Source organism: Mustela erminea, chromosome 15 (genome assembly GCF_009829155.1).
Source record: "Mustela erminea isolate mMusErm1 chromosome 15, mMusErm1.Pri, whole genome shotgun sequence".
NCBI lineage: Eukaryota > Metazoa > Chordata > Mammalia > Carnivora > Mustelidae > Mustela > Mustela erminea.
The window spans coordinates 78,531,912-78,557,717 of NC_045628.1; the positions used below are offsets into that span (position 1 = coordinate 78,531,912).

A 25,806-nucleotide genomic window follows, 5' to 3' on the forward strand; every position below is an offset into this window, starting at 1 on the left:
GGTTCCTCCACAACACCTACTGGAAGGACAACTGAAGGATTATTTCAGCACAGGAAGTCAGACCTGCAGGAGTGAATGGGAAACAAAGAGCCCGGTGGGTAAGTAGTTAGCCAACATGTCGGGAAATCTGAATTACCATTAGCTGTAAAACACACAAAAAAGCCAATTTCAGGAGATGTTAGTGACAAGTTGGAATGCCATGATAATACACATTGTTAGAACAATTGAAGGTACTTAGCATTAAAGGATTCTGAGATTCTCATTTTGTGCTCTAAGAGGGGTAATAGACTCAGTTCAGACGTAAGTTACACGTGCTTAAGAGTTTGGGTTTTTTAAAGATTTTATTTATTTATTTATTTATTTATTTGTCAGCAAGAGTGTGAGAGCGCACAAGCAGGGGGAGCAGCAGGCAGAGGAAGAAGTGGGCTCTGGGCTGAGCAAGAGCTTGATGCAGGACTCAATCCCAGGTCCGCAGTATCATGGCCTGAGCTGAAGGCAGATGCCTAAGAGACTGAGCTAGGTAGGCGTCCCTACATGGGCTTAAGAGTTTTAAAGGTGGGGCACCCGGGTGTCTCAGTTGGTTAAGGAACTGCCTTCGGCTCAAGTCATGATCGTGGAGTCCCAGGTCCCACATCAGGCTCCCTGTTCGGCAGGGAGTCTGCTGCTCCCTCTGACCTCTCCCCTCTCATACTCTCTCTCTTGCTCTCTCATTCTGTCTCTCTCTAATAAATAAATAAAATCTTTTTTTAAAAAAAGAGTTTTACAGGTAACCCTAAAATCATAGAAACCGAGTATATGTTTTTTCAAACTAAAAGATGAAATAAGAGAATAAAAAAAGTATGTCAACTCTTAGACAGGGAACAAATGAGAAGAAAGAAACTTTAAAAATGCATGATCGGGACACCTAGGTGGCTCAGAGGGTTGAGCCTCTGTCTTCGGCTCAGGTCATGGTCTCAGGGTCCTGGGATCGAGCCCCACATCGGGCTCTCTGCTCGGCGGGAAGCCAGCTTCCTTCTCCCTTTCTGCCTGCCTCTCTGCCTACTTGTGATCTCTCTCTGTCAAATAAATAAATAAAATCATTTAAAAAAAATGCATGATCAGGGACGCCTGGGTGGCTCAGTTGGTTAAGCAGCTGCCTTCGGCTCAGGTCATGATCCCAGCATCCTGGGATTGAGTCCCACATCGGGCTCCTTGCTCAGCAGGAAGCCTGCTTCTCCCTCTGCCTCTGCCTGTCTCTGCTCACTCTCTCTGACGAAAAAAAAAAAAAAGTGCATGATCAATAGAAAAGTAAAAATCATACGGTAGAAATAAGTCTACCTATATAAGCCATCACAACAAATGTGGGCAGTTAAACCGTAAGTCAAATCATATATGAATGGACAGAACTCTTAAATTGAATTAGGAAATTAACAAAATCTGTTTCTCTGCTGTTTTCAAAAAAAGATCAAATGCAAGAGGACAGAAACCAGTGCACAGGCCCAAACTAAAACCAAAGCAGATGCACTGGGTTTTGCCTGGAGGTGGAAATACCCCAGGCTGATGGCCTTGGGAGACAGGAGGGTGGGGGGTGGGGGGCCAGCTAAGGGAGGACTAAATGGAAGAAGTGATGTGAGATTTGAGGCAGAAATGGTAAGAATGAGCCACCTGGGTGCCGTACTTCAGGCAGAACATCCTAAGGTCCTACGGGACCTTAGGATTTTGAGGAACAGAAAGGTTGGTGTCCTTTGACAGATGGTAGAGGAAATAGATCATGAAGGATCTTGAAGGATATTTGCATTTTATTTTTAGTGCAGTGAGGAAACATCGGAGCATTTGTAGCAGACGAGTTCCATGATGTGTCTTTAAAAAGATCCTTCCAGCTACTGCGGGGAGAATGCAGTAGAGAGGGTTATAGAGAAGCAAGAGGGGAAGCGGGAAAGCCATTTGGTGGCCAGTACAGTTGTTCAAGTGAGAGAAGATTGTGCCTTGATCCAGAGGGGTTGTAGGGGACACCAGGAGGCAGCGATGGGCTGGAAATATGTTTTGGCGGTTGAGCCAAAGGGACTTCTTGATTGACTGGACACAGAGTACGGGATGGGGAGGAATCAAGGCTGACGCTCTCCTTGGGGGCTTGAGCAACTGGGTCGATGTCAGTGCCATTCACCGAGATGGGGAAGGGTGAGGAGCAACAGCTTGGGGGGGTGGGTGGGTAGGGGTTGCAAATCAACAATTCTGATTGGGTCTGAGATGACTCTCAGCTGTAAAAGTGGATTTATCAAGTAGGTAGTCCAGTGTTTTGGTGTGGAGATTGGTAGAGATTTCTGAACTGGAGATAAAAATTTCAGAGTTGTCAGGATAAACCTTGGACTGGGTTGACTCCCCTAAGTAGTGTGTGTGGGTAGAGAAAAGGTCCAGGGTGGAGACTCAAGGTAAGTGTTCCTCGAATTAGCAAATAAAAATAAAGGAGTGCCAACTGAAATTGAACTTCAGATAAACAAATAGTTTTATGAGACTGATGCACTGCCTACTGTGCTAAGGAGGCACCTACAATAAATATTTTTAAAGGATATGTTACATGAAATACTGGGGACATACTTGTGCCAAAAGAATCACTTATTATTTTTCTGAAATTCAGATTTAATGGGACATCGCATTTAATTTGACAATCCTACCTAAGGTACTACTTCCTTGATTAGATGAGATGTAGAGAAGGATCAGGAGCAAAGAGAATGTTCCATTTAGTGTGACTATGTAACCTATCTTGCCAGAATGCAATGTCATAAAAAAAAATTTATAATGCTCACAAATTCTGTGGGTCAGGGATTTGGACAGGGGATAGTGGACATGGCTTTCCTCTACTCCTTACTCTAATCCTGGGATTCTTGCCAGCGTGGTGTCTGGGTTCCAATGGTGAGAAAGAAAATGCATGTGCATGTAAGCAAAAGAGAGAGAGATTGAGATAGAGAGAGAGAGGGAGACAGACAGAGAGAGAGAGACTTTATCACTCAAATGTCCTGATTCCAGGTAACTTTGATTCATTCTACAAGAAGCTCCCCCATGCCTTGCCCTATGTTCTGGACTGTACAGTAGGGATAGGAGGAAAGCCCTTGTTCATTTTTCAAGCATTTATGGACCAGACCCTGTGCAGGGCACTGGGAACACAAAGGGGCTTAGCCCTGGCCCCTGCTGTCCAAGCACTTACAGTATGGGTGGGTATGTGCTGGTGAAGACAGACATATCGGGAGAATCAGGGCTCGGCATCCCCATCAAACCCTATCCTGGCTTTTGAGGGAGAAGATGTGAAAATGTAAGCTATTTTTAAATAATCTAGCAGGTGACTTAGAATCAGACAGGCTGAAACAGATAGCACGAACAGGTGGAACCTGGGAGAGGGAGTGATTGTTCTGGGTTGGATTAGTTTGGAAATATTTTCTACAAGAGAATCAGTTTGAGCTAGACCTTCCAGAGGAGGAGAATTTGATCACTTCCCTTAGCTCAATAACATCCTAGACATCATCACATTAAATAAGTCTGATCTTCCACGCCCAGAGCCCTAGTGACCTCATTTAGTTGTCGTTGAAAGAGAACTCCTACCTTCAAAGTACGTATTACGTATGTTTCCCTTCAACTTTAAGCAAGTGTTTAAAGCTTCTTGATCTATGTTCTTCTATCGTCTCTTCTCTCATGGAGACATTCCAGGAGTGAACTTATCTTTTCTTTTTAGTCGAGGTGCAATATTTATTCCAGCAGTTAACAGAACCGTTCACATGTATTTGCTCAACAGCATCGTGGTGGGGAGAAGTGACGGATGGTGGGTGGAGCCCGAAGCCCTTTAGGTCACAGAGTCGGATACAAAGGCCTCTCTAGGGACGTGCACGTGTCCTTTCTCCTGAAGGAGAAGCCATGGAAAGGGGTGGCTCCTTGCCATAAGAGATAATCTCACCAAAGGCCAGAAGACTTTCTGAAGACTGCCTCCAAACCAGAAGAGCCATCACCACTCACATGGCAGTCACTGTTTTCCACATTTTTATTCTTGGAAATTTCAGAAGGACAGAAGTGTTGAAAGCCTAGCACAATAAATATCAGTGAATTCTTTGTGCAGAATTAAACCATTGATAACTTTATGCTGTCTTTGCTTTCTCTTTCTACATGTCCTCATATATCTTCTAGTATAGCAATTAATGACCCTTCTCTCCTAAATAATTCAACAAGTATCTTCTAACAATAAGAACATTACCCCACCAGAAAGCAGAAGAAAAATTTGTTAAATTTCTCAGGATGATCTAGCATCCAGTTTGCCCCAATTCTCTGCATTATCCCCAAAATGTCTTTCTTAGTTGTCCCCTTTTTCTTCAAGCCCAGATCTAGCTGAACTTCTCTTATTATATCTGGTTGTAATGGGTCTTTAGACAATTTAAATATTGTGTCAAGACAATAAAGACAACCCATGGCTTCACTTTTTTCTGTGACACTGATAATTTGTTTTTGTTTTAAAAATCATCTGCATCAATGTGTAACTTGACCTAAGAAATTCAGCTGTAAGTGTACTGTTCATTAATTTTGACAACTGTATGCACCGATGTAACTGTGCCATGAAATCAAATAAAAAACAATCAAAATGCAGATTTCTGTTGGCCCAGAAAGATCCTTTGTGCCTCTCTGCAGTCATATCCCCTCTGCTACTTGTTCCAGGCAAGCATTGATCTGCTTTCCATGATCAGATTGATTTTCTGGAGAGACCAGGCCAGTTTGTCTTGTAAAATGTCCCACAAGTCTGTTTCCCTGTAGTGTCATTACCTCCACATTCTAGCTATCGACTTTCCTATACACTGGAAGTTAGGTCTAAAACCTTGGTTAAGTGCAGGTTAAACATATCAGGAACAAATACTCTGGGTGATACTGGATACTTCTTGCTGCTTGGAGTCAGGGGTACAACACCAGGGTGTGCATACTATTGAGTTTTCTTCCTTGGTTGACTTGTCAGCCACCAGTACTGGCCTTTGCGATAGTATATTGTTCTCTTAAAATTGGCAAGTCACCAGTGGGGTGATACTTTGGTAATGTCCAAAGATCCTACTCCCCACAATCTTCTACCCAATGCTTGTAGCATTCATTGATGGCTCTTACCTGAATCAGTTTTTCCATGGGGAGTTGCAAAATGGTGACTTCCTAATTCTACCATTTCTTCTATCTTTGGAAGCTGTCATTCTTTGGTAAAGAAGATTTTTTTTTTTAAAAAAAAGGAATTTATTTATTTGACAGAGAGAGAGAGAGCATAAACATGGGAGCAGTAGAGGGAGAGGAGGAAGCAGGCTCCCCACTGAGCAGGGAACCTGATGTGAGGCTCCATCCCAGGACCCTGGGATCATGACCTGAGTTGAACACAGACACATAACTGACTGAGCCACCCAGTTGTCTTGAAGAAGACTTCTCTTTAATGAGCCAGGGACTGCATCTCCTCAACAGGCAGAGTAAAGCCTAATTGCTTTACCCTTAGTTACAGTTAGGGACAATGTGATTGTGCGGGAAGGAAGGAAGGAAGGCGAGAAGGACACAAGTAAAGGCAGGAAGGAAGGAAACAAGCCGTAACTGAAAGTGAAATCCTGAACAAATACAATTCTTCCTGATGAATTGTATTTTTGGATATGTAATAAAAGCATACAAGACGACAATGCAAAGTGTTGTAATGGTACTGGTCATTCATTGTCGGGCTCCTTATCATTCCAACCTTCACTTAATGTGTAGGTACGAGGCTGGCACAGACACACTGCATTTCCCTCTCTAGTGACGTGGGTGGTCGGAGGGAGGGACATGGACTTTGGAACCAGGTGGCTCTGGGCTGAGTCCTGGCTCTGCCACTTGCTTGCTGGGTGGATTGAACCCCTTTGAGCCTTGGTTCTTTTCTCTGAAGGGAGAGTCCTGTTGAGAATGAACAGAGGTACCATATGTGAAATTTCTGTCCCAGGGGGAGGGACTGATCCCTACCTTGGGTCTTTTCAGTCCGCTGGAGAAGTAAGGCCACAGGAAGAGGAGCTGCCTGAACTTTCAGAGCCAACAGAGAATTGGGGCTGTTCAGACACTCTTAAATGTGCCCATGAACACAAAGTCACAATTCGCTGCTGGCTTATTCTTCCTTCATGTACTTTTCCAGTGTTTGTTGAACGGTGTCTTTATTGAAGGAAGCACGCTAGAGACTAAGCAGTTAAGGAGGCAACCCAGGTGTATGTTGCTGACCGTGGTGCTAACCTAACCTATCCTTGGGCACAGGCGCTTCTCCTATCCTGGGACTCTGGGGCAAATTCCCGTTCAGTCTGTCCCAGGATTTCTGAAGCCAGAGAAAGCAAGCAGTGGAGGGAGGGCGGGGGCCAGTGGGCTGGACTTCAAAGGAGAGAACCAGGAGGGAAAGGAAGGCGTGGCGTAGCACAACTTCCATAAGCCATCACTGTGAGAGAAACCACTCTAACCATGAACGACATAGCGAATGGATGAATGAAGTAGGAAATGTGTGCATTGCATGACGCAGATCTGGGCTAGAGCTGACAAAAACAAACCCGACTGTGTGGCCAGGTGGGCAGACACCAGCCCAGCAGAGATGGGCTCTGAAATGTCATCCTGAAAACAGACATGCCAAAGAGGTCATAGTTTCCCCCCATCTGAATTTCTCTCTCTCTCTCTGTTCCTGTCTTGATGAAAAGTTTGCAACTCTTACACTGTTACAGAGGGAACAATCCGACTTATCATGCCATAATTTATAGAGCTGACTAATGTTGTTTTTCTCCAAAATACTGGGATTTAATAGAATTATTTATTCTATATTTGGAATTATAAACTCATAAAATATACATGCCCCTAAGTGATGTAAAATGCAGACACTTTTTCAAATAATTAGAAGTTTTTTGATTTTTAAAATACATAGGAACATTGATTTTAGAGGTTCTGTGAGTAATAGGATTTCACAAAATCTGTTGTGAAGCTATCGCTTAATGTGATTTAAAAAAAAACAAAACACCTCAAGATATTTGAACTTAAATAATGCTGCATTGATCTCATACCAGTTAAAGAAAGACACAAGATAGAATGCTATGTAGATTATTTTTAAAAGTACCTTACTAATATATTACAGGGGTATTTCTAATGGAATTATAATCTACTCAAACACCAGAAATTCTGTCGCTGAAATCTTGTCTTCAAGAGATCAACAGCTAAGCAATTAATATAACCACCTGAGCTGTTCAGAGGGCCATATCAAATGTGGGTAATCCCAACTGCTTAATTAATATGGACCCTCTGTCCCCAGTACGAACTTTATAACAGGTTTGATACGCCCAAGGATCATAACATTTAAAGCACAAATTTTAGACGAAGCCACCACAACCATCAACACCAGCTGTGCCAGGAGTAGAGAAAATCTTTGGCACCATTCTCAAGAAAAAACCCAAAATATATCTGAAGAACTTCAAATTTCCAAATTCTCTTTTCAGAAGGACTTATTGCTATGTCCCGAGGAACTCACTGTCCCAAATAAGATTGGGCAATGTCTCAGGAGTAATGTAATCCGTTTTGGGAAGCAGTCGTGAGGAAGGTGAGGGGTCCTTCCAAAGAGACCTTCTGCTCAACAGTGACTTAGAAATCCATTTACAATCTTTTCTTTGACATCACTGAGAGACACAGCTGGTTGGCGGCTTTCACCTTGCTCTATTGGGATATCACCTGACCAAAGAATCCCCCCCGCCACCACCAAATTCTCAGGCTCTGAGGAGATACCCAGCAAAGGACTGTGTGTGTACAGATGTGTGTGTGTGTGTGTGAAAAGACGCAGATCCTGAAGGCATCAAAAGGGCATGATGCTGTCTGTTGGAACTCATAATTTTATTTATTTATTTTTGCAAGAGAGAGCGAGAGTGAGAGAGCACACAAGTTGGGGGGAGGGGCAGAGGGAGAAGCAGACTCCCCGTTCAGCAGGGAGCCCGATACGTGTCTTGATCTTAGGACCCTGAGATCATGACCTGAGCTGAAGGCAGACACTTAAGGTTTTTTGCTTTATTTTAAGCTTTTACTTATCTGTTTGTTTGCTGTTATAATTTTTTTTATTATGTTATGTTAGTCACCATACAGTACGTCATGGGTTTCTGATGCAGTGTTCCATGATTCATTGTTTGCGTATAACATCCAGTGCTCCTTGCAATCCGTGCCCTCCTTAATACCCATCACCGGGCCACCCCATCCCCCCACCCCCTCCCCTCTAAAACCCTTGGTTTGTTTCTCAGATCCCATAGTCTCTCCTAGTTCATCTTCCCTCTGATTTCCCCCCTTTTCATTTTTCCCTTCCTTCTCCTAATGTCCTCCATGCTATTCCTTATGTTCCACAAATAAGTGAAACTATATGATAATTGTCTTTCTCTGTTTGACTTATTTCACTGAGCACAATTTCCTCCAGTTTCATCCACACTGATGTAAATCAGTAATATTCCACTGCATATTTTTATTTATTAGTTTGTTTGTTTGTTTGTTTGTTTGTTTTTGCAAGAGAGGGCAAGAGCAAGAGAGAGGACAAGTGGGGAGGGAGGGACAGAGGGAGAAACGGTGTTAGGACTTATTAATCTGTGTGCGTTAGTCCTAACACATTACTAACTTCTGGTTATTAGGACTTTTTTTCTCCCTCTGAGAATATTGGAGGCTCCGGATCTCCTCATTATATTGATGTAAGTCACTAACTGAGGTGCTGTGAAGACATAAAGACAAACCAGACATAGACCCTCCCTTTGAGGGGTTACAGAGTAAAACTTGTTCTCAACTTTGGTCACATATTGAAATCGCCTGGGGAGCTTTAAAAAAAGCTGGAGCCAGTTTCCCTTGCAGAGATTCTGACTTCATTAGTCTAGGATATGGCGTTGGCATCGAGATTGGAATGTCCCCATTGATTCTAGCGAGCATCCAAGGCTGAGAACCGTTGCAATAAGGAAAGACAAAGCCTTCTGAAGCCCACAAGCTTCAGCATAATAAGAATTTTCAGCCTCTAGGGGTGATTATACTACTATAGGACTTTTGCAGAAGTATAATAAAGTTTAAAGTTACTGTTCTCTTTTATACACATATGTATCCATGTTTGCCGATGTGTGTCAGTATAGATTACATGAGTATCGCATTTTTCTTATGACAGATCCAGTGACACAGCAGTAATTCAAGTCAAATCTCACTCACTTCCCCGCCACCTTATTTTCTTCCAGCTTAAACAACAGAAGTCTTCCCACTTTGGTAGCCGTAAGTCTGTGATCAAGGGGATGGCTGGATTGGTTCCTTCTGAGGGCTGTGGAGGAGAATCTCCTCCTTGTTTCTCTCCTGGCTTCAGTGACCTCAGCTGTTCCTGGCTTCTAGAAGGCTTTTTCTGTGTCTTCCCCTGGTCCTCCCTCTGTGCCTGCCTCTGTGTGCAGGTGCCCTCCTTTTCATTTCCTCTTCGTCTTTTTTACTGATGTATAGTTGACACAGAATGTTACGTTAGTTCAACATAGTGATTCAATGTACATTACACCATGCTCACCATAGGCAGAGGTCCCATCTGTCCCCATACAACACTATGACAGTATTGTTGACTCTGTTCCCTACGTTGTACCTTTCGTCCTCGTGACTTACTCCCACCATAACTAGAAGCCTGTATCTCCCACTCCCCTTCAATTATTTTGCCCTCCCTCCCACCCCCCACACCGCCACCGTGGAGACAACCACCAGTTTATTCTCTATATTTATGGGTCTCTTCCTGCTTTTTTAGTTTGTTCACTTGTTTTGCTTTTTAGATGCTATACATAAATAAAATCGTATGGTATTTCTCGTTCTCTGTCTGACTTATTTCACTTAGCATAATGCCCTCTCGGTCCGTCACTGTTGTTGTAAATGGCAAGATTTCATTTTTTAAATGGCTGATATATACCACTTAATGTATGACTTCTTCTTTATCCGTTCATCTATCAGTGGACATTTAGGTTGCTCCCACATTGTGGCTATTGTAAATAATGCTGTCATAAGCATAGGGGGGCGTACATGTTTTTGAACTAGTATTTTTGTCTTTTGGGGGTAAATACCCTGTAGTGCAATTACTGGACCATGTGGTATTTTTATTTTTATTTTTTAGAGGACCATGACTCCCTTTTAGTTCCTGCCCCCACACTGGCTCCCAATCTCTTACTAGTGTCAGTTACTCCTGAGTAATTCCCCAGGCTCCCTTTCTATGCATTTTAAGCACATTTTCATATCCATGACCTATATACCTACAACAGAGAGTTCAGGTTACCTAATTGAGTTTTTAAAAAATTTTAATAATTTGTTGTAGCCACACTTAAAAAAACCTTTATTTACTGTTTGTTTGTTTGTTGTGAGCAGGGGGAGGGGCAGAGGGAGAGGTAGAGAGAGAATCCCAAGCCTACTCCCCACAGAGCCTGAGACCAATCCCAAGACCCTGAGATCAGGACCTGAGTGGAAATCAAGAGCGGGTTGCTTAGCCAACTGAGTCACCCACACACCCCTAGAGCCGCACTTTTGACTGGCTCTTCAGTGTTTTTTGCTGTTTGGTTCAGATAGTCTCTGCTTGACTTACTCTGTCTCCTACATGGACTGTCTCTTACATGGACTGTTTCTGGTTACCCTCCTTTGGACGTATGTAAAAACTCTTAGAGCAGTAACAAAACAACACAAGTGGTTAAACAAGCAAAATTAAAACTATGATTCAGAATCTCATTAAGATCTAGTGAAGAATTTAGCTTTGAATGCCCATGAAAACAGAAACCTCTGTTTTTAAAACGAGAACCACTTCTGACTCTATTAAAAAGTCAGGCCTTAGTGCAAAAAAAATTTGGAGAAATGTCCTGGAAAATGAGTATGGTTTCTATTGGAAACTATAAAAACAACAACAACAAAAACAAAACAAAACAAAACAAAACAAAAAACCCCACACATAAGCATGAGCATTTTTGAGTGGGAGGAAAAGAAAGACAAACAATTCATTAGACTGAAGGGAAAAGGAACAGGAAGGGGTGTGGCAGCGAGCAGAGGACACCACAACACCCTTCAGATTCCCTTCCTTATTTTATCTGGAGACAAGGGTGGTCTCGCATATATCAATCACTTGGGGTGACTAAGCTGAAAGTGGGGTGGGAGGCACCACCTGGTCTGTCCACCGTCACTGGTGGGATGAGCAAGCGATGCTTAGGGGGGAATCGAATCAGGAGATGCAATTTCATGCCATCGCGCTGTTCTCTTGTAAAGCGCCAGCTGCTTCTGGAACACCCATCTGGCTGGGGGTGAAACGATCAGGTAGATTGTCCAGGACCGGCTGCAATTGTGTAAGCTTTCCATCAGACACTTGTTCCATCTGAAATAATGTTGCTCCTTGTGCCCTGGCTTGCACTCTACCAGCTGCCTCGAGCTCCGCGTGGGAGGGACTGGTTCAGAACCTGAGGAGGTGAAATGCTGAAGTTACCCTGGAGGTGACAGCAAGCACAACAGATGCTGGGACTGGAGAGGTTCTGAGAGAAAGTCTCATGCTCAAGGCTGCTACTTTGCCTGAGGCTAGTTAGTGAGCGTGTAATACTATAGTTAATCAGGCTTATTATACTGGATGTTCTGGGATTTTATTTTTTTTTTTAAGAATTCTTTTTCCTAAGAAACAGATCAAAGGAAAGAAAACCACCAGCTTTCCTAGTCAGGTAGCTTGATTTCCCCGGTACTTTTTCTCTTCCATGAGATAACTGTATCACAACATTTGCGGGAGGCGGTGGGGGGCGGTTTCTGGGAATACACCCACCATACATCATAGGATACTCGAATGGAGCGGGAGTTCCTAAAGCCTCTGCCTGCCCTCCGCTCCCACCTGTCCAGGGCTGTATTCACACAGGCAGAGGGCTTTCGAGGAATTCAACCAGGAAAATATGGGTCATTATCATTAAAGAGGTTGTTCCAAAACCTCATTTAGGCAAGTTTTAACTTTGAACTTTTTCTAAACACTTACCAGGGGTGCTCCTAGAAAATAAAATTGTTTTCTTGCTCCCTTCTAGGAAACCAGCCTGGCAGCAGTGGCAAAGTCGGGGCAGGGGGGGAGAGGGAGAAGTCAAAAGGCAGAACGTGCACAGGTGACCTGTAAATTATCTGCCTCTGAAGTATCCTGCCTTGTTTCATCCCATGTCATCTGTTTAACTCTCATGCCGCCCCTGCCAGATGATGCTAAGCTCTGGGGTTGGAGTGACAGCAAGCCGGTTACGAGGTCCCTGTTTTGGCAGCTGGAACCTGACTGGTGAGGGCTTAGTGGTGTTCCAGAAAGGCCAGTCCTATTACCAAGGCCCTTTATCTTAGCATTCACGTTCAAGGTGTCAAGAGCGTCATCCAGATTTGTGATTTCATTAAGATCCGGGGTTTGACCATGACTCATTGTTGAGCACATGGCAGTGGGCATCTGGCGAGTTGGAATTGAACGTGACTTACTGTTGAGGGCACGGCAGTGGGCATCTGGCTAGTTTCATAGCAGCCAAGTGAGCTTCCCTCGTCAATTATGACTGTCTTGAAACCGGCCAGTCTTGACGGGGGCAATTAATTCCTGGTCCAGAAGCAGCCCAGCATCCACACAGCTGGCTAACAGTCTGGTACTTGCTGAATGAACCATGTACTTTCCGAACATCACCTAGCAAGTGCAGGGTTGTCTTCCTGGGAGTCCCCCAGCATTCAGAGATACGAAGAGAGCACATACAATGAGAAGGTCCTGGTGTAGGCAACAGGAAATCTCCAGGGAGAGGATACTTTACCCTGGTCAGTAAGCTAGTGTCCCAGTCGGAGGGCGGAGTGGAATGTGAGGGGGGACAGTGAAGAGATAGTAGGATCCCAGTCTCAGGAGCGGGGGAGTCTGATCTCTGTCCACTGTACCCTCCCTGAGGACAGATGCCAGGTGTATTGTGCTCACAGCTAGATTCTCAACACTTAGCCCATTGTAAGTGCTCATGAAATGCTTGTTGAGTGAATGAAGAGCTTAGAGAAGGACAAGGAGGCATCTGCGCCGGCATGATCAATGGGGAAAACAGCCAATATTCTCACAGAAGAAATGCTGTGATACAGTGCAGCCCAACATTTCCACAAATCTCCCTTCTAAGAGAAGATAAAGAAAATTCTTGCCCCAGGGGATCTGGAGTAAAGTCTTGGGACAATAAAGCACACTTAGCAATATACACTGATAGTCTGGTATGACATATAGCCATCACCTGTTTGTCCTGAGGTCCTTCGCATGGACACCTCTTGACCTAGCTCCTGGACTGCCCCCATGGGAGAGACCTTTGGATAACCCTTACCTTCTGGGAGTCCTTTAAGTATCTGTAGAGGCTTCGAGGTCTATTCCTGAGGGACTGTGGCCCCGATAACCAGAGCTGTCTCCCCACCCTCCATGTTCTTCTTTCCTGCTGAAGATCTTGGGATTACCTCTTCTCTCCAGAGATGTTGACCTCCTGCCTCAGAGGCATGGCCCCTACCTGGGGCAGCAACAAGAGGGATATCCCAACTCAGCACAGTGAGTCCAACAAGGGTACCAGGGATGCCCAAGGACGCTAGAAGAGGTCGATCAAGGGATGCAATCTGTGGAAATTAAGACAGCATCGGGAGGCATTTCTTAAGCTGTGGACTATCAAAATAGACTAACAGCAGTGTGAATCTGCTTGGAAGCACTATAAAATGAGAATAGCCCCTCATCTGCTTGGACCACATAAGCATGTGCTTATCTGTAAATGGAGGGTGAACCAAATGCTCTTGTCGGCCTTCTGAGAGTCCATGATTCTACAGCTCCATGTTTATATGGCACCTTTCAATATGTTATTGTGGCCCAGTTTCAAACAAGTCGTCGTATATTCTTATTTTATAGCTGAGGAATGTAGGCCACAGCATGTTGGACCATTTACCCAAAGTAAAGCTGAAAGCTAGCCTTTGTCAGCTTTCTGTTATCCTCTGAGGAGATTCCAAAATCGGCGATGTTCTGGTTTCGGGCTTATAATTAGCTTCCAGAAAATGATGACAGATCATCCTGCTACATTAAAGCCCATCTTTTCCCCCTAAAACCTGACACAAAGTCCCTACACCAGCAGCGATGACCCAGTTTATTTTTCTCATGTATGGAGTTCTGAGGCGTGAGAAGAACAGGCTGTAGTTAACAGGTGTCTGGAGCTCCTGCCCCTTGCTCTTTTCTAAAGAACACAGTTGCCTGTGGTGGGTGGGGGAGATGTCCCACCTGGCTGGAGCCTCAGCTCTTAGAGGTCACTAAACCTCAGCTTGCATCCCTGAATTCTGAGGGAGTTCAGAATTCACTATGGGTAGTTACTGGCTGCAAGTGTCTTAGAAGACCTGACAGGTCAGTACAGGAGCTTCCAGTGATTTCTCTCTTTGTCTTGGGTACTCTCCCTCATTTCAAAATATTTAAGGCCATCTGAATGGCCCTGGATTTTCTGAGGGAACCCTTGGATTTGGAGTTCTCTCAGGCCCCAAAGTAGTCAAGACCATTCACTATTCACTGTAATCCCAATTCTGGCAATCCCTCCTTACAACACACACACACCCATAAACACACACACACACACACCACCACCACAACCACCAACTCCACATTCTCAAATTTTTTAGATCTTTTCAGAACCGGTGCAAGGCCTTGACTTCTGGCAAGCACCAGGTTCTCTCCAATGTTTCAAGTGCCACTCTTTAGCAAAAAGCAATAGAGGTGTCATCATTGTTGGTGTCTTGGCTAGAGCAAGGGAGGGTCCATTTTGAAGATGTAGTTTGATCAATATAGTGATTATTTAAAAAGTTATGTATCTTTAAAATACTGTGAATTGTATTTTCAGTAGCCATTTTCCTATTGTATTTATTTAATATCATATCAGGTAATATCATAGCATATCAGTAAACACAGAGGAAAAGAGCACAACCTGGTTTAAATCCTGCTTCTGCCATTTACAAGTCAGCTAACTTTAGATAAGTAACCTAACTTCCCTGGAGCCTCATTCTCCTCATCTGTAAAATTAGAAATAATTATATCCATCTTAAAGGGTGATAGTGAAGGTAAGAGCTAGCAAGTATAAAGCACCTAGATTTTTGGCTAGCCTGTGGTAGGTGCCTACTACATGGCAGTGTGGGTATGGGCAGTCAGGTTGTTGCATGAGTGTCCTTTCGTGGCTACACCTCTCCCAATGGGTTAAGCTGCACCCACTGTCAATTTTCAGTTGCACTGGGACCCCCAAGTTCCTCAGGAACCAGCAGTCCTCTGAATATCTGGCACCCAAGCTTGCTCTGACTGGCACTGGAGACCTTGAGAAAGGCTGCTGTCCATGTTCCCTCCCATGGCATTGGAATCCAACCTCTATGAAGGAACCCAACCCTATGGTCAAGTCCATTCTTAGCCCCCTGTCCAGCAGGCCTTCCTCTGAAGGATGCAGAGAGAACAGGGACCCACGTAATCTTGCTCCCTCTTCTGCCTCTGATTCCAAAGCACCTCAACTAGGTGTGACTGGGTTTGTTGATCTTCGCCCGTGAATAGTTGTAGCATTATTAATACTAGTTGTAGTATCTAATTACTTCTGAGGCTATGTGAACTAGAATTGCATCTCCTCATTTGGAATAGATATATGCCTTTAACAGTGACGTGTAAAGTGAATTTTGGAGTGTCACATCTTATTTTTCCATTGATTTGCATCATTAAATAGAAATGTGTTTCTTTGGAAAAAACTGGATTTTAATAAAATTCCATGAAGAAATATAGGAACCACACATATTACAAAAGTATTTCTATAAAATCCTAATAATGATACTGAAAATCACTTACACAATACAAACAAAAACCTCTGAGTGTATTTTCATGTTTAACACAATTGCCTAATATTCTACGAAAGGAAAAACAATGATCATTGCAAAGAACATTCTGGAATAGAAAGTCAATTTTATAAATTCTTTTCTCAAACCACATAGCTGCATCAAGTGCTATTTTTTCTCTCTGTTGCTCAGATCTTAGAACTCTGAGAAGGCAATCTGTGACATAATTGCCTTTGATTTTCTTAAAACATTGGGCTTGATTAAATCTGAAAGGAGAAACAAAACTATAGATGTGACCAAGAGCATCCTATCAGTCAAGATAGACTAGGTTTTGTGGTGACAACAAACAGTTCCAACAAAAGTTTCTTTCTTATTCTTTCTTTCTTTCTTTTTTTTAAATATTTTATTTATTTGTCAGAGAGAGAGAAAGAAAACACAAGTAGGGGGAACAGCAGGCAGAGGGAGAAGCAGGCTCCCCACTGAGCAAGGAGCCCAGTGCAGGACTCAATCCCAGGACCCTGGAATCATGACCTGAGCCGAAGGCAGTGGCTTAACCGACTGAGCCACCCAAGTGTCCCCAAAAGTTTATTTCTTGGTCTTACTACATGTCCCTTGCAAAATGACAGGGAATTCTGTTCATTAAAGCCACTGAGGAACACAGGCTGGAAAGCTTCACTTACCTTCCATGTTCCCTGTCACTAAAGAGGGAAAATGAGATCTCTAAAGGCTCGCACTAACAATTAAATGCTCAGCCATAAGAAACATAAAATTTCTACTCGTCACTCATTGCTAGAACTAGTTCCATGGCCCGATCCGTCCAAACAAAGTCAGATATACAGTCCATATCCTGTGTATAGATGGAGAGAAAGTATTTGGGGAATAGTGTTAATGTACATTGAAGGCATTTGCTGATGCATATTCAGCAAGGAAAGAGGCTGTGTGGAAGCAAATTGCTAGAACCCATCCCGAAGAAGGTCAGCAAACCAAGTTAAGAAAGTCTCCAGGAGATGTATGTTAAACCAGTTCTCTAATTTGTGAGGGGCATGGAAATCTTTTTCCTAACAAACAGACACTGAGAAAAATCTTGTCAGATTTTCTTTTTTTTTTTTTCTTTTTTTTTTTTTTAATGTGTTGTATGGGGCACCTGGGCAGCTCTGTTGATTAAGCACCAACTCTTGGTTTTGGCTCAGGTCATGATTGGGTGGTGAGATTAAGCCTTATGTAGGGTTCCCTGCTTAGCATGGGGTCTGTTTAGGTGTCTGTTCCTCTCCCTCTGCCTCTGCCCCTCCTCCAACTCATGTACGTGCACATCCTCTCTCTCCTAAAATTAATAAAAGAAAATCTTTTGAAAAATGTGTTTTTTTTTCATTTTTGAGATTTTGTACATCTGGATTTTCATGTAAAATTGGCAAATTTATTTTATTTTATTTTATTTTATTTTATTTTTTTCAGGGGAAAGCGCAAACGCAGTCCCCCACTACCACAAATTATGCAGTTGAGTTTCCCACATTTGGGGAAATCGCAGGGGTCAGCACATCCGGAATGCAATGGATAAGCCTCGCCCTGGGAAAACCACCTTCGTGATCATGGTATCTTCCCTGTAAAATTGGCAATTATAAATGTTTGGAAGTAGTTAACATAAAGTATGTTGAAGGCAAAGAAAGGGGTCTATGCACTGAGACCCAGCACCTCATTTGTAAACTCTGGCCTGCACAGGGTGATGAAGAAGAGCAGAGTAACAAGTCTCATTACACACCAGCTAAGGTTAGATAACAAAAATGTTTAGTGCAGCCAGTCAGCTTGGTCCCAATTAGCAGTATGGGACTGGAGGAAAGGAAAGAGATCATCCTAACCAACCTGGAGGTTTTGTTATGTGGGTCTGGCAGGCAGTCAAGAGATGGGAAAGAAATCTGTGTATGAAAAGAAGGACATTCATGAACCTGCTGTTGGCAAGCTGACATAGCCTGGACATGCACTCTTTTTTCTTCCAAGGATAAGTTTATAGAAAGAACAAATAATAGATAAACTAACACAGATGCCAGAATGGGACAAGGGAGGCCCCTAGGGTACAAAATTTAAGGATGCACTCGCTTGCAGGGTCATGAAGGTTCATGGCTGAGGCTTGCGCAAACCTAGGCGTGAGCGTCTCCTGACATCGTGTGCTCTGGGGGCATCAATTGCCTCGCCTTCGTGTTGGTTCACGAGCTTACACTACATCAGAAACAACTGTTTATTCTTTTCCCAGATGATATGGCTATGTTTTGGGAATAGCAAATCTTAGTGGAAAAATAGTAATGAGAAAGCAGTAAAAAAAAAAAAAAAAAAAAAAATCTGGACACTAATGGCCCATTTCGTGATGACAAATTGGCAACCATTTGCTCCAATGAATCAATTTTTATTTGCATTTATACATTTTCGATTACACTTCCAAACTCTGTGATACAATTTCACTTTCTTGGTTTATATATTTATTCATTCAAAGGTATTTATTGAGTTCCTACCTCATGTGTCATTGTGCTAGGCAATTGATTATATATTGGTGAATAAAACAGAAAAGGTGACTGCCCTTTTGGAGTTGATAAGTGAGACAGAGAGAGACACTTAATATGTACATAACAAAATTAATAAGTACTTATCACTGTGGCAAGGACAATAAAAGAAACAAACATGATGCAGGAATGTCTACTAGTACTGGTTCATGTACGAGAACACAGTCAAGGATCACCTCCAAGACCTTTGGCGATGCAGCGTGGTTGAGGAGGATTCCTGCCAGAAGTCCTAAGACATTTGAGAAAGTAAATTATATAACACCCTTTCTTTAAATATTAAAAATAAAATTGAATTAATTCATGCATGCTTTAAATAATAGGAAGACATTTTTTCAAGTATGTATTATAAAAACAAAGCACATTTGGTCATACCACAGAGATACTACTAATAAAGTTCTTTCTTTCTTTCTTTCTTTCTTTCTTTCTTTCTTTCTTTCTTTCTTTCTTTCTTTCTAGTTTTGTCTCATGCCACACTTCAGTAAAATTCATATTACTCCTTGACTACTCTCTCGCTGCTCTTGGCTTCGTTCTTTCTCTTCCTTCTCCTACTCTTTTTTAAAATTCATGCATATTTAGGATTGATCTAATTTTAATTTCTTCTCATTTAAGGGTACTCTTGGAGGGGAGCCTGGGTGGCTCAGTTGTTGAGTTTCAGCTCAGGTCTTGATCTTTTGAGTCCTGGGATCCTGCCCTGAGTTGGACTCTGTGCTCAGCAGGGGTTCTGCTTGAAGATTCTCTGCCTCTGCCCAACCACACCCCCCACACACACTCTCTTTCTACTAAGAATTATTTAAAAGGAGATGAAAGTAAGAAAAACCTGAAAAAAATAAACAAAAGGCTACAAAATAAAAATACAAAGAATGCTACCTAGTGATTTCCCTGAGCTCTGCAGCTTTGCAGCCCTCTCTGATCAGTGAGCTTGAGAGGGGTGAGCTGTTCGTGATGGCCTTCTAGGGGAGGGGGTCTTTCCCTGATCCTCAGGTGGACTTCCCCTGGTGCAATGCAGCTGGCCCAAGCAGCAGAGACGGGCTCTGGGTTCCAGCAAGTGCCGCTGTTTTACTCCCTAAAGGCTTGCAGCACCAATGGCTGAGGTGACTGTCACCACACACTGCTCCCTACCCCGGAGCTGAAAATTCACACCCAGCTCTTCAGTGAGCCCGCACAGAAAAAAAATATTCCACCGGTCTTATCTCCTCGGATTCTGTCGAAACTCTGCATTCACCCTGCCAGGGACGAGGCATTTATATCTCAGGCACGTGACTGAGTTCCAATTCCAATTGTTTTGTTTTGTTTTATTTTTAAAGATTTTATTTATTTGAGTGAGAGAGTGCATGAGAGCAGAGAAGGTCAGAGGGAGAAGCAGACTCCCCATGGAGCTGAAGCCCTATGTGGGATTCGATCCCGGAATCCGGGATCATGACCTGAGCTGAAGGCAGTTGCTTAACCAGCAGAGCCACCCAGGAGGCCCAAACTCCAGTTTCTATGGATTCCAGTGACACAGACCAACACCAGACCTGCGAGGTGTCAGAGGTCTCACCAAGCTCCTGCTTCTTCTGGACCCCTCCCAGGAAAGTGATCACCCAACTATGCTGTGATTCGGAGTACAGGGCTTTACATAGTAGAAAGCCGGGACGTAGCTTCATGGTTTTCAGCCATTTTCCCTAACTGATGTCTGGGAACTCTGAAGCATTCGGGCCCCACCTGGTCTTCTGGGGACCACCGGGATCCTGAGATCATGCTGTCACACCTGGAACATCACCTCACTTCACCCCTTGAACACTTTTAAGCCAGGAATGTCCCAGACAGGGGTAGACACCTAAGTGTTTCAATCATGCACCTGGCTGTCGATGGAAACTTTGCAGTAGGCTCCTTCAGGTAGGTGCCTCCCCTTGGATGTATCCATAGCCCTATCATCCGCATAACTTGTTCCCACCCAAGGGCCAAGGGCCAAGGGCCAAGGTCCAAGGCCAGCTCTTACTAAGGGATTTCATTGAAAATTCGAAGCCTAAGTTCTTGAGAAGCTACTACCCAGCCCTTTGTAGTTGGGGCTGTCATCTTCTGGGACTCCAGAATATGAGCACTGATGAACACATGTGTGCACACAGGAGCGAGTGTGCTTGTGCACACAAACACACACACCCCAGGAGGGACTGTGGGGTGGGATATGATTAGTAGCAGATTCCAAGAAGTTGATAGGAGGGAGGAAATTGGGTGGGAGGTATTTCCTACCTGTGACAGCACTCCTCTAACATCATAGCTATTATCCAATCTATGCCTGTGGACATCTGATAGAAAGACATGCTGGAATCATCCATCTTTTGCAGAGAAGGGACCATCCCTGTCAGGCACAATGGCTTATCTAAGGTCCAAACCAGGTAAGTATAGAGACTTGTGTCTGAAACCAGGTGTGTTTGCAAGCTGGGGACCTAGCTTCTCCCAGACCTTCCCTGGGGGCCTGTTCAGAGAGGTGTGTTGGGGTCACTGTGTACAGATAAGATGTGGCCTTGCATGCAGAAGGGGGATGAGGAGATGGCAGACCGGAGCACTGTTCATGTAGGGGTCCAACCAGGAGTGGGCCCCGGTAGGGGATCACAGGCAGTGACGTCACTGCCTGGATCACAAAGGCCCACAACTTGTAACCCCTGCAACCAGGACACACCCTCTAGTCCGGTATCAGGGCTATTTGGACAGAAACGTCGGACACAGAAAGATGTTTTCGTCCTGTCTATGTACATCCCGGGGCTCTGGGTACCAGAACCCCCAGGAAAATGGCTTGTTCCCATGCTGTAGACATTGGCTGAAACCACCCCCGCGATGCCTCAGGATATTTCGAGGGAGACGCCATAAGGTACTTACTACAGAGGAGACTAGGCGATGCCCACCCCTCTGAACTGTCCTAGGGAAGCCCCATCCCTTCCTCTGGAGTTTGAGGGGAGGAGGGATATGTGGGGGTTCCCGCCCATGGGCTGGAGGAGGGGGAGCACAGTGGATACCCTGGTGATCCCTTCTTGTTCACACCAATGTCAGGGTGGGCAGGGTGCACAGGGGATTCCTGAGGTGACTCTGAGCTGTGCCAGAGCACATCCAAGGCCCTGAAGCTGGGCCACGTTTCTCTCCTTGGGGGAGGGCTCTGCATCCTGGGCTGTGGTGTGTCTGGAATGGAGCGCCCTGGGTCTGAAGACCAGCAAAGGCCTCCAGACAGGGCTCTAAGGTCTCCTGCCTGGCTGCCGGGCACTGTCTTTACAGAACGCTCCAGAGGACATGGTGCAGGAGCTGAATGTCGACATCCCCTGCTATCCTTCCCCGAAGGACAAGAAGCCACACAGGGCCAACAGAGTCTGGCGCTGGCTCAGGGTGAGTGCAGGTGCTGGGGAGACTCGACCCCTGGGACGCCGATGCAGCACCAAGGGCCCCAATTCCTAGAAGCCAGCCTGGCCTCCTAGAGTCCTGTACTCCCATGAATCTGCATCCCATCTCTTCCCCAATCTGGCCCTCATGGTCCGGCCCACGCCTTGGACAGAAGCACAGCCATTGTCCACATACTTATAGGAGTATCATTAAAGAGACTTTAGACCAGGTCTCATCCCGTTGATCTAGACTCCTTTTGCCCTGGCCTAGGCATTTTCCTAACTCGTGCTCCCAGGTGTCTCCATTGGCCCAACAGTCCTTCCTCAGGTTATACAAATCTTGCAAATGATCATTTGCAAGAGTGAGTTGGGAGATTCTGATCCAAAGGGACATGGGGCCCATGGTACTCTGTCTCTGTCTCTTGCTCTGTGCTTTTGTTTTGATGGAACACATCTTTGGGGCCCCTAGGGTGAGGAACAGGGGCCTCACTGCCCTGCACGGCAGTGCAGAAGGCCAGTCATTTATCACCGGCATCTAGCCCTTTACAGGGGCAGGACTGGATATAATCCCCTTCTGTGGCTAATGAACAGTGCTGCATCCTACAGCCTCCGTGCCCTCCTATCCTAAGCCCTCTCACCTAAGACGTCTGTGTTCTCATCTCAAGAATGAGATATGTTGGGTGCCGGGGTGGCTCAGGGGATTCAGCCTCTGCCTGCAGCTCAGGTCATGGTCTCACGATCCTGGGATCGAGGCCCACGTTGGGGGGGGGGGTCTCCGCTCAGCAGGGAGCCTGCTTCCCCCTCTCTGTCTGGCTGCCTCTCTGCCTACTTGTGACCTCTCTCTCTCTTTCAAAAAAATAAATAAAAAATCTTCCGAAAAAATAAAAACAATGGGGCTATGTCATCAGAAATCACAGGATCCATGCCACTCATGCAGGGACGTGCTACCAATACTCCGCTCACAAAAGGACCTGAGATACTAGCAAGTTCAGACATCATTTTTTTCAATTCTTTGTATGGGTACCAAGAACATTTTCTCTTTTCCTTTAAGGTTTCTTTCTTTCTTTCTTTTTTTTAATTTTATTTCTTTATTTGACAGACAGAGATCACAAGTAGGCAGAGAGGCAGGTTGAGAAAGAGAGGGGAAGCATGCTCCCCACCGAGTAGAGAGCCCAATGTGGGGCTCGATCCCAGGACCCTGAGATCATGACCTAAGCCAAAGGCAGAGGCTTTAACCCACTGAGCCACCCAGATATCCCTTCCTTAAAGGGTTCTTAATTGATTCTTAATTGATTGATTGATTGATTGATGGATTGAGAGGGAGGCAGGGGGAGAGTGGGGAGAAGCAGAGGGAGAGACAGAATCCTCAAGCAGACACTGCCCTATGGACACAGCCCTACGAGGAACGCAGCCTCAGGACACGGAGAGCATGACCTGAAGCAAAACCAAGAGTCTTAGGCTCAACCCAAGGAGACACTGAGTCACCCGATTCTTTTTCGGACTCTGGGCTCTCTTGTCCCACCTCTTGCTTAAGTCCCTGAGCTCTGGGGGCTCATTCTGCCCTCCAAGCCCCAACCCTCCTGGTGGCCACAGCACTGAGTCATGTCTCCTCTGATTCACCTCAGGGGAAAAATGGCTCAACGAGGAAGAGGAATAAGACCTTGATAGTATGGAACACTCGTGCCAGTTCATTGGAGGCCGCAATAGATTACCTGGTGACTGCCGTCATAAAACAAGATCTAAACTATGTTCACTCGTTTCTGGAAATATACCGCACCTTTACTACCACCCAGGAGGTGCTGGGCCTCCTCTTTGCAAGGTGAGCACCCTCCCCTGCCCCTAACTGCTCCGTGGGATTTGGCCAATGCCTGGTTGTGAGACTTGGCAGGATCCCAAGCTTCCCTAAGCTTCCCTTGCTCCTAACTGGGGCAGAGGTATTATAGGGACTCAGTGGGGTCTTGTAGGGAAAGAACACTTGGTAGCCTGCGCCAGTGGAAAAGTCTGCTGTTGGGCCTGTGGGCATGCGCTTTGAACATTCCCGTGCCCCTCATGATGAAACCTCTGCCTCATTCCTGACTCTCACTGTGATCTTGAGCTGGGCTCCTTTGCCATTGAAAGGGAGATCTGAGATTCCTTCTGGGGTCTGTGTGTGGGTGAATCCAGAGCAGGCATCCCTGAGGGTGAGCAGGGGCCAGGCCCACTCAGATGTCGATGATGGGCTGGTTGGGGCCCTTTCATTCAGCAAGCATTCAGGAAGCCCCAGTAGGTGGAGGCGATTATCTCGGAGCAGAATGGGATCCCTGCACAGAACAGACAGCACCCCAGGGCTGCAGGCTAGTCAAGGGTCAGATGGTGAGAGCCAACATCCACAGACATCTCATGTGATGCCCCCTGGCCTCCTCTAGATTCGGATGTGTTTACTCCACGTATGACGAGGTCGGCGGACCCCAGGAGCAGTGCAACATGTGAGTAAGCTTTGGCTGCTCCAGGAGGGCCTTCCCTCTCCAGCAGGGCAGTGAGGGTACTGTGAGTTCAAGGGGCTTCTGGACCTTCACGCAGAACTCTGTGATTCCTGCTTTAGGGTAAATGTCTGAGAGCTTCTACTGGAAACTGGGAAGGTGCCCTGGGGACATGGGGTAGGTGTGTAGAGGGGGTTGGAGGACAGCTTCAACCCCTGAGTGGGTCATGCTCCATCCCTGCCCCCTGCCAGCCCTCTCTGTGCCCCAATTCTGGGACCCAGAACGCGGGATTTAGGAACCATCGCACAGCAGTCTGTTGGTACCTGCACTCGGTGCTCAGAGGGGGCTCAGGGAGAGTGGTGACCCAGTAGAGCCCAGGGAGCAGCAGACATCCCACACCCTGTGGGAGGTGAGTGTCAGTGGAAACAGACCCACTCTCATGGCACCTACTGAACGGGCAGAGGAGGTAACGGTGGAGGTATGGGGAGGGTCCTGGGAAGGCCTGGCTAGAGACAGAGTCCGTTTGTTCCCTCCTTGGTTGGATCTTCACGGAGCAGAGGCGAGTGCAGTGAGGGTAATTAAGAGGCCAGACACCCACCCCTCCCTGGGCACATGCAGTTGAATTGAAGTGGCTCGTGGGCAAGGAGACAGACTGAGGAGTGCGTCCAGCTCCCCTAAGAAGTCCAGAAATACTCCCCCCATTGATCAAGGACTCCCACTCCCAGAGGCTTTTGGCCAGCCCACCGTCTGGGAGCAGGCCTGTCTCAGGCAGGACTGCCAGGTCGCAGGTGGACAAGGAGTCCGACTGGTCTCGGACAGGAGCTGGAAGCCCAGGGGCCCAGGCTCCCACAGGGGTTCCCTGGGATATTGGTTTGGATGCGTACCCTGTCCTCTGACTTCTCTGCCTCCATGTCTGTCCCCAGGGCTGTCTATGCCATCCTGGATATGTGGGTGGAAAGGTATCCAGGGGATTTTGTGCAGCCTCCGGAGTTTCCCAACTTGCATGCTGTACTGGCCTACCTGCAGGTCAATGTGCCTGGCTCGGACCTGCAGCGCCGTGCCCAGCTTCTGCTGCCAGAAAGGCAGCGCGCTGAGACCACAGAGCCAGATGCTGGGGGTGAGGAGGACTGGGGGTGACTGATGTGGGCCTGAGGAGGAGGCAGGGTGGGCCACCCTGAGGAAGCCTCTGTAGATTGTAGTTGGGCTGAGAGGAGGGAGTCGTCTCAGATCCCTGTCCCCATGGGCTTCCGTCGGGGACATCTTCCGGGGGCTGGGTTGAACGCAGGCCACGCTGAGTGGTGGGGAAAGGGAAAGGCGAGAGGGAAGTCAACCAAGCTGATGATGCTTTCTCTTCTTGGAGCTACAGCACCGGCCCCAGAGCCAGATCAGGATGTGCCTCGGGAAGTTGTTCCAGCAGCCACTCTGGCACCCGCTGCACCTCTGGGGCCTGAGCTGGCCCCCGCCATCACTGCTGTGGCAGCTCACTATGGGTTAGGAAGACCAGTGACCCCCCCTGACCCGTTGGGGCCAGGGCAGATGGTCGTCAGGGCCCTCGTTCACTTCTCTGCCACCGAAGAGCCACCTGGCCTTTTGACTTTCCTGGATGACCCGCAGGGTCCTGCCCACGAGCTGCCGCCACTTGCCTCCGTGGAG

The 25,806-nt window shown here is 46.0% G+C and overlaps 1 protein-coding gene and 1 non-coding gene across 5 annotated transcripts; one reads left to right on the forward strand and one right to left on the reverse strand.

The window, feature by feature from the left end:
* Window positions 1–25,366, forward strand: LOC116574523 (ral guanine nucleotide dissociation stimulator-like). 4 transcript variants are annotated; one of them, XM_032315314.1, is made up of 9 exons: window positions 1–98; window positions 12,024–12,098; window positions 17,251–17,387; window positions 20,605–20,722; window positions 21,138–21,195; window positions 21,594–21,701; window positions 23,320–23,513; window positions 24,100–24,159; window positions 25,077–25,365. In XM_032315314.1, the coding sequence occupies exons 4-9, from the start codon at window positions 20,646–20,648 to the stop codon at window positions 25,288–25,290; spliced, it is 711 nt and encodes a 236-aa protein (XP_032171205.1). In that variant the 5' UTR covers window positions 1–98; window positions 12,024–12,098; window positions 17,251–17,387; window positions 20,605–20,645; the 3' UTR covers window positions 25,291–25,365. The 4 variants fall into 4 exon arrangements, with proteins under 4 accessions (XP_032171205.1, XP_032171206.1, XP_032171207.1 ...); XM_032315315.1 differs by having other exon boundaries at window positions 1–94; XM_032315316.1 differs by lacking the exon at window positions 12,024–12,098.
* On the reverse strand, window positions 17,248–17,411 carry LOC116574666. Its single transcript, XR_004279434.1, has one exon. It is a non-coding gene; the product is annotated as a U1 spliceosomal RNA (small nuclear RNA).
* Window positions 25,367–25,806: the final 440 nt, after the last annotated feature.